Genomic DNA, 12,219 nt, shown 5'->3' with positions numbered 1-12,219 from the left:
AACAGAGCGGGAAACTTCAGACGCGGATTTAAATGCAGCCAACAGAAAATCCAGACGCGGATTTAAATGCAGCCAACAGAAAATCCTGCCGCGCCACAGAGTGCCGTTCACATAGTTTTCCTTTAAATTACATTATATTGGTCCCGAATCGTTGTTAATGTACATAATGAATTGTGTATTGTGCATTTTCAGCAAAACGTTTCTGTGGCTCTAATAAAGTCTGTGTGCTTCATTTATAGAGCTATAATATAGGTCGCGCTTTCTCTTTCCGTTTGCTCCGTTTTTTAAACGCCGAACTTCAAACTCATCCATGCCAAATTGTTCATTCTTGAAGTAAACTTGTGTCTGTTTGGTGATTAAATAAACTGTTTTAGACCGCTGCTCGAGTTGAACGCGATGCGTCCGGAGTGTGTGTGATACCGGTGAGTTCTCCTAGACTTTTATTAGATAATCATCAAGTGTTCAAGAATAGAAGCAGTTCAAGTCTGAGAGTATACATACAATATCCATATGTATATAATTTTAATGCTGTAGCCTTTGTGTATATATTTAAAGATGTGCATCTTTAAGCATGACAGTTGAAATGAAATGGTAACACTTTAAAATAAGAGTCCATTTGTAGAATTAAGATTAATGAAAGCTGTGTAAGTATTGTTCCTTGTTAGAGTGTGTTAATTTCAACATTTACTATTACTATTATTATTATTATTATTTTTACTACTACTACTAGTATGGTTCAGTACTGGTTTTGTTAATAAAGCACTATTTTAGTTTTTGTTCAATATCAATTTTAAAGCAATCGGTTAATTAATCGGTATCGGCCAGTGTGGTCCAACCTAGCAATCGGTATCGGCAAAATCCACTATCGGTCGACCTCTACAATCCTGTATAAAACTGGCTTTTAAGAGGAAGAAATCTTGTTTTACCCACTTGGGATTTGCTTCAAACTTTTTGGGTGTGGTCTGAAATGTCTTGTAGTTAGATCTTTAGTGAAATGCTGATCTGAGACTGTAGTGATGTGAAAGTCTGATGACACAGTTCCTTGTTAGAGAACAGGAAACAGCTGCACAGTGATTATTGCCTCGTCATGCGCTTTATAGCTTTCCTCCCCATGTGGACATCTGGTGCATCAAACCAAATAAGGCCTTCTCTTTTTTGGTCAATATAAAAAAGTGCTTTAAGTGAAGTGTGTAATTTCTACGTCACCAAACTGAATAGCAGAAAATAATGACTCAACGTTCAAACAAATGGGTCAGTAGTTTGATTGCACCACAGAGACACAATGCTTCTTTTCTGAGAAATTAATCATAGAATGATTTATTTATAGATGTCTCTGTGTATTAAACAAGGCATAACATAAGGATTTTAAACATTGAAAAAATAAAAACATCACTTTAAATGAAGCAGGAAGGTTTAAATATGATTGTGCTTTGTTCTCTCATATCTTGAAATTGTTTTTAATTGTGAACATCCAATCAAATAAGTGCAGTGGTCAGTTTAATCTGTTTTCTATTCTAACAGCTAGAATTTTTTTGTGCAGTAGCCTGGAGAGACCGACTGCCAACATTCAGTTTATGAGAAAAGAGCATGAGATTGAATTTGTAAGGTTATTTTGAAGAATTGTTCTGCTGCCTCAGACAGGGGACCCTTGTGATAAAGAAATACAGAAATGCACAATAATTGTATTGTCTTTAAAATATGGTTAAAGTGCCCCTATTATGCCTTTTCGAATATTACCTTTCATGCAGTGTGTCATGTAGCTGTATGTGAACATAAACTATCTGCAAAGTTGTGAAACCGACAGTGCACGATAAATAAAGTTATTGTCTATCAAAAAAAAGAGTCGGCTCGCAATCGCCTAAAGTCATCAGGAATTCAAATCGTATTCTGTTACGGCTCTACGTCACGAAGTAACACATTTGCACAATGTCTGCCCACGTTCTACGTCGCCAACTTGCCCGCCCACAAACAGTAAAATTTCCTTGTGGTTAACATCATGTCGAGAAGAGAGTAACTTTGCTGTGAGAGTAACTTTGTTTTATCACATCTTATAATTACCACACACTTGTTAAAACTTGACACTTACTACCACTGAGAAACGTCCTGCTCCAGTCGTGCTTGCGAATCAGTCTCTTGTCAATCAGCCAGTTCAACCGTTTCATCATCAGACTCCGACTCGAATTGGTAAGGTACAATCATTGATACCATCTTTTCTATGTATTGACAAGTCCCCAGGGCTGTCATTCCGTCATGGCAATAAGCGTTTCGTTTCCGACACGCGCGCTGTACATGGTAGACCAATCCAGAGCCAATCTCTCTACGGCTCTGGACCAATCACAAAGGACTGCGCCATTTGACCAATCACAGCAGTGAGGGCTCACGGAAAGGAGGGGTTTAGAGAGACTGATTCTTTAAAGTGTACTGCTGAATGTACTGACAAATATTAATAGTAAACTGAAATATATTTAAATGTCATTTCTATTGAAACTTGTATGTCATTTATTTAAATTTGTAATGATGAAGCTTGCTTTTAAAATGTATTAACTTTAATATCAAATAACACACTAAAGCTATAAACAAGTACTTTACATGTGCTTTAGTATGTTAGTCAACACATTAAAGGAAGTGTACTTCTTTAAAGCATGACAAAAGATTATTAAAACATGATTTAAAATATTTTAAATAAAACTTTTAATTTGACATCATTACAAAGTGCACTTAAGTGTGTTAAGAAACAGTCATGAAAGTGTACTCTAAGGACACTTAAGTGGCCTTTTATTTCATCAATATTACATTAAGTGCAAAAACAGTTTTTTCTTTTAAGATGTGAAACACTTAAAGTGTACATTCAATATAGTTAATACTAGCACGCTTCTTTTTCACAAGGAGATATAGAGAGTTAAGAAGAGAAGAAACATCCGTTCAGAAAGCAGTGGCTGTGAATCAGCGGCTCGGCTGACCCTCACTTGTGTATGATGTCCGGTGGGATTTCTACAGGATGTGTTTTCTGATTCCCATTACATCAGACACACACTATCAGTCAATAAAACATGCTGTATAAAAGCCTCCATCAGATCAAATGAGACGTTCCTGAGTATTAGCAAAAGTATCAGAGTAAATGGCTATATAAGGTGGACTAGATTTTTTTTCTCAAATCAGCACACACATACGATAGAACAGACGCCTCTGCTTTTTAACTCTAATAACTCTCATGGCATTAAGCTGGGAAACAAAGCAATGAGTATTAATGATGTAAATAATGACACTCCCACTGAATGAAAGCCATGGGTATTGACATCCTATGCCAAAAAACTACAGTTACAAATCATGCCTTCAGACACTATGTGACTCCAGTACCTCCAGAATAGCATGCTAAGCATTATCATTACCAAACCTACATGTTATATTTCCTGATGAAAATGTGAGTGGTGGCTTTCCCTCTCGAAATTTCTAAATCAACTAACAAAAATAATTGTTTATACTTTTAGTTAACAGTAACAACACTGGTATGCTGGCTGCTCGTGATTTGAGGTATCATTCCTGAGTTTAGTACAAACGGACATGTACAGTAATACTTATTAGGAGTTAGTTCATATCACTAATCCTAAGTATGTGCAATGTTACTAGAGATGTTTGTCTTATAAGGGTTTATCCAGAGGTTAAACCTCTCCAGAGGACTGTGATATATACTGTTTTTGTTAGCAGATGGTTTCATGAAGCCTTTCTGCTCTTGTTTTTCTGAAATAGTGATTCATTAGAGCAGCTCAATGTCTGATGACACGAACTGATTCATCCGGTCTGCTGAGTGTGTGTGTGTGTGTGTGTATGCATGGTCACACACACACTCAAAAACACAACCGTCACACACTGTACTAATGTGTACACTGCATGCTAAATGTGTGTGTTATGCTAATTATTGATTACAAAGGGGCTGTGAAAGCTAAAACAGACTAAATTTAAGTGTGTAAAGCCCCTTGAAATCCCTGTAAATCAGCTTGACACAGTATTAACAGCCCCTCGACACAGGACAATGTCTAATGTACAGTTCACATGATTATATAATCTGATTGGTTGCAGGTGGGACGGTGAATGTTGCTCTTTCACATATGCTCTACAGCAGTGGTTCTCAACCTTTTTGACTCCAAGGCCCCTCATTGTCCACGACAAAATCCAAAGATGTAATTAATTTACATGACTTTTCCAGGTCTAGAAATCAGTTTTTCAAGATTGTGGGAATCCTGGTTCTTCAAAGGAAAAAAAATTGTTGAGGGTTTGAATTAAAATATGAAATATTTAGATTTTTAGTTGTTTTGTCTTATTTTTAATGCATATTTTGTTTTATTTTAAATCAATCTGAAGTCCCTTGTGGGCCCCCGGACCCCTGATTGAGAACCACTGCTCTACAGTAAAGCTGTCAGAGCGTCTAAATAGGGTCCGGTCCCTGATAAGCAAACATCTTTCAGGTTTTAATAACAAGAATTTTGATGGTTGTTAGTCAAGGCTTTATTGTATTTATTTTGGCTTCTTTTAAAGTCTCTTTCTCTCTCTCTCAGGGTCATTGTCATTACAGTGGTTATATAGAGGATGTGGAGGGCTCTTCTGCAGCACTCAGCCTGTGCTCTGGGTTAAGGTGAGATCACAGAAGCTTTAAATGGATAGACTGAAATGTTACATTAGAAGCGGACTGTAATATTACTGAACTGCTGAAGCGTTTACCATTTCAAGCAGGTTGTTATCAGAGAAGCGCAGCAGCAGACCAGGGCACAAAAACAGTTTGTGTCATCAAGCTGTAGCTATAGTCAAGTCACCTTTATTTATATGGCACTTTATACAATACAGATTGTGTCAAAGCAGCTTTACAGTGTCAAACAGGAAAATAGTTTGTCAATAATGCGAGAGGACAATAACCAACAGTCATTTTTTCAGTTAAAGTCAGTTCATTGATGATTCAGTGATGTCTGAATTTGGTCTTTTACTGTGTTAATGCATTAAGCCACGTTAAGCGTAATGATACTCTGAAAATGTGCTTCATGCGGTAATATCTACAATAAACAATTGCACGTTGCCGCTTTTTTTTTTACAGTGGGAGGTAAACGCTTAACGTAAAACTTTGCATTCATATTCTGAGCTCTTCTGTAGAGTTTGATCTCTTAATATCACCGTCTTATCACTGTCTTAATAAGCCACGTTAAGCGTAAAAATATCCACTTTGATTACGGTACCATTTTCCTGGTTGTTTTAGAACATTATTAAGCCAAGTTTTTCCACTGCACTACTTTTGCATATGCTTCTCGCTCGCGTCTCGAGCAGGACACAGCATTCTAAAAACGCAGTGCTCAAGTCAAAAGAAGATTAAAAGTTTAACGCGTCTTGCATTTTCAAATCAAACACACAATCTGATTTGTGAATGCCTTTTAGAATGTCCTGCAACGGGGCCCCTACTCATCGCGAGTGCTGGGGGGGTTTCCTGTACGCCACTGTCTCCATCCAATCAACAACCAATAGATAGAACCAAGTGCCCAGCCCTTTTTGTTCCTTTTCAATAGTCCGTTTCACTCGTATATATGTCAAGATCTGTCTCTACTTTCAATTCATCATGACTTTAACGAGTCAAAAAAGGATCCATTGGCATAATATTCAGGGTTTCCATAGTCCTGGAAAACATAGAAACTTAAGAGTATTTCAAAATTGTCATTTTAACTTATAAAAGTCATGGACATTTAATAAAATCTTAAAAGGTCATGGAAAAGAAATCATTATCAGATTGGCTCTTTAAGTTTGTAGTAGGTTGCCAAAGCTCTGCTTATCCAAGTCTGTTATATATTTATATGTAAGTGTGTGTGATGCGTATGTACCTTAGGGGTGTTATCCACACGGAGGGCACCAGTTTCGGTATTGAACCGTTGGAAGGTTCCACCAGCGATGAGCACTTGGTGTATCGTTTGGAGGATGTCAAGAAAGAACCTCTCAGCTGTGGAACGCCTCACTTTCATAACCATGATGACGAAGCTTCACCAAGGAAACCTACAGACAGCCATGTCCATAACATCACATTTGGTCAAGCTGGCAGCCATCTAATCAGGGCGAGTCACTCCAAATCCTAACAATGACATGAGCAATTACACAAGCTTTAGAACACAGCTAATTAACTGCGAATGCTGGAAAAGAAAATGGATGTGTACATGGGAGTATGTTGCAGTAGTGTGTTTGTGCATGATGGTATATGTTCAGTTTCAAGTGTTTTTAAAGGTTCTACACTGACATGACTAGACTTCTTACAGTATTTCTGAATATTCTAAAACTGAATTGTTCTAAAATCAAAGTGTTTTGACAGTAAGAGACGTTTTTAGACAATAATAATTTGTTTTGTTTTAGTACAGTGACATAAAAACAATTATTGCACTTATTATATATTTTAAAGGCACTTACACACTTATTACAATTTGCCATCTTGTTGTCCTCATAATATTATGATTATTTTCTTTCTTTTTTTCTCATAGTATAAATAGGTCTAGGGGGCTTTCACACTAGCACTTTTGGTGTGCACCCGTGTTCATTTGACGTCAGAGTTCGGTTCATTTGGATAATGTGATTGTGAACTGTTTTCTGAACTCGGGTGTGCACCCGCGAACCGTAACCGGGTCCGCCTAAAAAGGGTGGTCTGGGGTACGGTTCACTTCTGATGTGAACCCAATTGTACTAAATCACGGAAGTGAACCGCTATTAATGACGTATGAATTGGTCAGACTGTGTATTTATGTGTTTACTCACTAACTTTCCTTAAAAGCGTGACTGACGCACTGCAGAGAGAATTTATAACTAATTTCTTCTCGCAGAATGTAACTCCCGCATTCTTTTGAACCTTTGCATTACAGTCCTGACAAATAGACTCATGTGCCGTTCTGTGTTGGCGCTTTGGAAATTAATCAAAATATTCAAAAGCCGAAGTACAAAAATGAAGCGAACAAGCATCCATTCAATTTGCTGTCTTCTGCATCGTTACCTAGTAATAGGGGTAAACAGCTGCCACTCTGATGACACAAACGTACCAAAAAAAACACAATATGAACACAAACCAGAGGGGGCAGTGGGAGGGGGGGAGCAATTGAGCTCGGGTTTGGACCAGGCAATCGAGCAATTTGCTAAAATAAAAACTTTCAAAGTTTTAAAACCCTTAAGCCCAAAGTATTTTGGCCATCTGCGACGGTCTGCACACTGTCCTCGTAACGCAATTTTTGTCATCAGAAGTGTCCACACCTTCTGCTTTCAGCCCAATTATTGTGACCGAGTGGACGATCCGCATACAACAGCGCAGGCGTGAGGTGAATGATTAACACGGCGAGTCAAGAAAGTAGTACTGCGCATGTGTGGAACTTGTCCATCCACGCTGATCTGCAGTTGAGTATACTTTGAAAGCTGTGCAGACATGGCTATACGCGAGACGGTGCGGAACACGGAAAGCGAAGTATACCTGGGACTTTAGGCTACGCCACAGTCATTTTAAAGTAGTTTAATTCTGTATTTATGTGCCTTCAGTTAGACTGTGTTACTATCAGAGGTTTTTAATGTTAGAATTAATTCTAATAATTTGTCAAATCATAATAGTAGCAATGCTTGTGTTGGCAAACAAAGCTGAAAAAAACTAATTGTCTGTCTGTCCAAACAGAGAAAGAGAGCAGTGCTGCACCAGACACACTATGTGGAACTCCTGCTGGTGGTGGATCATGAGAGAGTAAGTTATGTAGCTCCAGGGACGGTTCTAGGATGAGAGCATATCCGGGGCTTAGCCCAGAGACATCCAAGCATGGGTCAGAATACACTTTAGAAAAAAATGTTTAAAAGTTACATTGGCTAAGTATCTTTATTTTTTTAAAAGACCCAAGTATAATTAAGCATGCAGGGCTCTGTACACTTATATTTTTTAAGGAGAGGAGCTCTTCTACATGCATTTACACTGCACTTACAAATTGCATAAATAATGTTATTAGATCAGTGTTTTAAATATAAAAAATTGGAATACAGAAATATGAAATTAAAAATAGAATTATGCTTTTAAATAGGCCTAAAAATTGCCTAGTAGGTGGCGGCAAGCCACTGTATAATGAATGAGTCATTGAGTAATTTATTCAATCGATTCCTTCAAAATGGCTGATTCATTCAGGAACGAAGTGAAGCTGTTTTATGAATGGGTCAGTGAATCACTGACTCACCCAATTCGTTCAAAAACGTAGATTCATTCAGTGAGGAAGTAAGAAACTCCCTGTGTCCCAATGTTCATACTATCCATCCTAAATAGTATGTGAGTTTAGAAAAGCCAAAATGTGTCCCAAAACATAATATGTTGAAAAGAGTATGCCAAAAGTCCCCGGATAGTCTACTATTTCAGGTAGATTTTTGAAGTGTGGATCCGTGCACAATCTAACGGCTATTATCGCCCACAATCCATTGCACTTTGACGAAGGATTCGGTTCAGAACTACAAACACGAATAAAAGCATTAAAAAAACTGCAAACATTGCGGATGTGTGCGACCCACAGATATGTGTAGGTAGATGCCTCATTCGACAGATCCAAGCATGTAGACGCATGTGCCATATTGGAAGGGTCAACTTGACATCATTCACCATAATAATCAATGAATATTCAAAGATGCCACAATCCTGCACAGCCGATGGTTGTAAAAACTGCCGCGATTTGAATTCCCGAAGAAATAGGATAACCTTTCACAGGTGAGAATGCGAGAGAGGAGTGGAACCATAGATATGTAAGGATTGTGGCATCTTCGAATATTCATTGATTATTATGGTGAATGACATCAAGTTGACACTTCCAATATGGCGGATGGCTTACGTATAGCGGCCCATAGAAACAGCCGCTAATGAGGCATCTACGTATACATATCTATGGCGCGAATGACATCAAGTACTGTAAAGAGAGGTTTAGATAAAGGGGTTTGAGTTACTAATACTCAACATTTATCCTGGTAAAATATATTTATTTAATGTTATCTGTGTTATATTTCATCTGCAACAACAATGTGAACATTTATAAACATCCGTTTGGCCATTAACTTTTAAATGCATCATTATGCGTGTATATGCGACAGAGCGATACTTTTTCCTCACCAAAAGAGTACATACTTTTAAGGACGTAGTATAGTTAGGCATATTGGAATGCAGCAACCGTTTTTTTTTGTTGAATGGGTCAGTGAAACATTGGCTCACCCAATTCGTTCAAAAATGTAAATTCATTCAGTAAGGAAACACCGCTGTGTGTTGCTGCAGAGACGCACCCCTTACGGAAATTAACCATGGTTTTATTATAGTAAAAGTATAGTAACCATGGTTTTTTGGCGTATTGATTACCATTTATATAACCACAGTTTTACTACAAATACCATTGTTAAACTATGGTTAGTGTGGCAAAACCATGGTTAATTTGTAGTTACCATGGTTTAACTATAGTAACCAATGTTTTTTTGGTTTTATTTGTAGTAAAACCATGGTTAACGTTCACGGCTTTGTTTGGAACCATGCGTGTTAGGGAAATAGAGCAAGACAATATTGTCTCATCAATTGAAGTCATTTAATATTAACTTCTTGTTTATTAAATTGTTGCCCTGACACGAAGAAACGTCTTCCACAGACCATGCTAACCAAACCGTTCATTTAATCACTTTAAATGCGTGTGTGTGTCCTAGGAAGACGTATAATATGCATATAACCATATAATATGATTAAAAATCTATATTTGTTGCTTTATAGTGACAGGGCTTAGTAACAAAAACCTAATTTGACAGATGGCTAGATCAGTATTATAGCGATAAGTTATACAGTAAGTTACAGATACCTGAAACAGCTGCATCTTGCCGTTTAATAGATCTAGTAAAGTACACGACAACGAACTGCCTGGCTCCAATAGCTCTCATCTCATTAGCTGGATCATATAGACCATATTATCTTCTTAACGATGGTTGGCCAGTTTAAATGTACGATCCTCAGTGGGTGGATCTTGTCAGGAGTGAATGACAACGTAAGTAGACACTGTTAGAGGTGCGGAGATGTGTGTTTCTAATAGAAATTATTTTAATTTGCATGAAAGCTCAGTGATGATGCGTACAAGGCATAGTAATAAAAACATTCGGGGCTTTACTGAAAACATTCAGGGCTTCAGCCACCGCTAGTGCCGCCCCTGTCTTGCACCATCTTCTCTTTTCCCATTGTCTGATGGTTATGTTGCACTCAGGGAAATGTCAATCAGTAGCTCTTAAACTGTTAGTGTGAGTGGAAGTGTGGAGAGATATATTGAACATTTGGAGATGTGTGGGATGAAAACATGTGATTGCCTCTGCCTGGGTAATTTAAGCATTGATGTGAGAATTGTGTCCAATTTCTGAAACCCTTCCTAGTTTTTCTATTTTCTCTTATCTTCTCTAGTTTAACTACAAAAAAAGGAATCAAACAGCAGTACGCGAGGAGATGGTACAGATCGCTAACTATGTTGATAGTGTAAGTTCATGTTTTAAAATGAATGCAAAGAATGCATCCAATTATATTACTAAATAGTGATTATTAAGAGGCCTAGTGATTTCCTCTTTTGATCTATTTGTCCTGCTTTCCCTTAGATGTACATGGCTCTGAATATCCGTATTGTGTTGGTGGGGCTGGAGATCTGGTCTGTGCAGAACTTCATCAATACTGATGGCAGTGCTGGAGAAGTGCTGGGCCGCTTTACTCAGTGGAGAGAGAAAGAGCTAGTTCACCGTCGTCGCCATGACAGCGCACAGCTTATCATGTATGAACTTTCTCTGTTACGACCTGTATCAGATGATGGAAGTGCTTTTAAGTGTGTCAGGAGAACATTTTTATTATGAAACATTCATTTGTAAAAATATCACCCAAAGGGAACATTTACAGAGATAACAGGGAAAAGGACTTAATACATAGCCTTGCTGCACACCATAAATTATAAAACTGTCAATAACCAATAAAACCATCACAAGATCAGATGTAAAATGGTAACAATCTGAGATTAAGGATTTTAACAACGATTAGGACTTGTCCACGAATGCCAGCCTAATTTTAAAGCCAATCCAGAAGGATATGATTCATTACGATACTAAAATCTGTGCATTAAGCCTTGCTGTGATCTTCTGTTATCTGTAATGTGTTTCTTTGTTATTTTATTACTAAATTTTCATTTGATATTTTTAAAGCAGCGGTTACATAATTTAAAAATATTTGAAGGCTACATGCTAATGTTTTAATGCATTTTTAGTAGCATTAATAATTTACAATTTTAATTTTTTTATATAATTTTATTTTCAAATATTTCAATTCAATTAAAAAAGAACAATTCAAATAAAATGGTTAAAAATAGTTTTTGCTATGGTACCAAAATGTGTCTAGAAATGTGTAATTGTATTGGTATTGGTTCCGACTACTGAAATTCTGGTAATTCATTACTTTCTATAAGCCCGACAAAGAATGCACATCTTGCAGTTTTCAGGACTTGCTCATAGCTGGAAACACTGTAACTCCAAGCGATTTGAAAAACCTCCAGATTAAGTTTTTGCACTAGTAGCTATGTTAAAAATGTGAATCATCACCTATGAATGTGACGTGTCCTGTAAGCACAGCTGTTCCCCCCAATAACCTCTAGATCTTAAATGTGTTCATAAATGATCTGTGCCGAAAGGAAAAAGTCCTTTACATTGTACATCAAGTAAAATCCTGTTTTCCAGACTGGTCATATTAATTGTTCTGTGAACAACGATATGCATTTATGGCTGTAGAAATTGCCTGTCTGATTCTCTCTCTCTCGTCACAGAAATAAAGGCTTTGGTGGAACAGCAGGCATGGCTTTTGTTGGCACAGCTTGTTCCAGAAGTCATAGTGGTGGAATTAATTCGGTATGATGCCTCTGATCCACTCCTCATATGCTACAGATACTCACACACACGCTGTTTCAGTGTCTGCTGAACAGTCACCAGTATCTAAATGTCTGTTGTGTTTTTGTGCGTATGTGTGTGTGTGTTTTCCTTTCAGTTCACCAATAATAATGTGATGTCCTTCGCCTCCATCGTGGCTCATGAGCTGGGTCACAATCTTGGGATGAACCATGATGATGGCCGAAACTGTAAATGCGATGTCACGCACTGTATTATGAACTCAGGGGCAACGTGAGTGTTTTTGTGTTACAAGTTTCCATATGCAGTGAG

The 12,219-nt window shown here is 37.6% G+C and overlaps 1 protein-coding gene across 3 annotated transcripts in view; it reads left to right on the top strand.

Moving 5' to 3' along the window:
- The window catches only part of LOC107591921 (disintegrin and metalloproteinase domain-containing protein 9-like), a 44,088-nt gene that overhangs the window by 19,708 nt on the left and 12,161 nt on the right, over positions 1-12,219 (top strand). For 2 of the 3 annotated variants that reach the window (XM_016281203.1, XM_016281202.1), the window contains exons 5-11: positions 4,554-4,630; positions 5,861-6,083; positions 7,667-7,732; positions 10,436-10,507; positions 10,624-10,793; positions 11,829-11,910; positions 12,047-12,180. In XM_016281203.1, coding sequence (XP_016136689.1) covers positions 4,554-4,630; positions 5,861-6,083; positions 7,667-7,732; positions 10,436-10,507; positions 10,624-10,793; positions 11,829-11,910; positions 12,047-12,180 — 824 coding nt within the window. The remainder of the gene's footprint in view (positions 1-4,553; positions 4,631-5,860; positions 6,084-7,666; positions 7,733-10,435; positions 10,508-10,623; positions 10,794-11,828; positions 11,911-12,046; positions 12,181-12,219) is intronic. The other variant, XM_016281205.1, reaches the window with a different exon arrangement.

The sequence above is a fragment of the Sinocyclocheilus grahami genome, unplaced genomic scaffold, assembly GCF_001515645.1.
Source record: "Sinocyclocheilus grahami isolate Dianchi unplaced genomic scaffold, SAMN03320097.WGS_v1.1 scaffold148.1, whole genome shotgun sequence".
Taxonomy (NCBI): domain Eukaryota; kingdom Metazoa; phylum Chordata; class Actinopteri; order Cypriniformes; family Cyprinidae; genus Sinocyclocheilus; species Sinocyclocheilus grahami.
The sequence above is the reverse complement of the archived record's forward strand: the minus strand, read 5'-3'. Positions and strand labels throughout refer to the sequence as shown.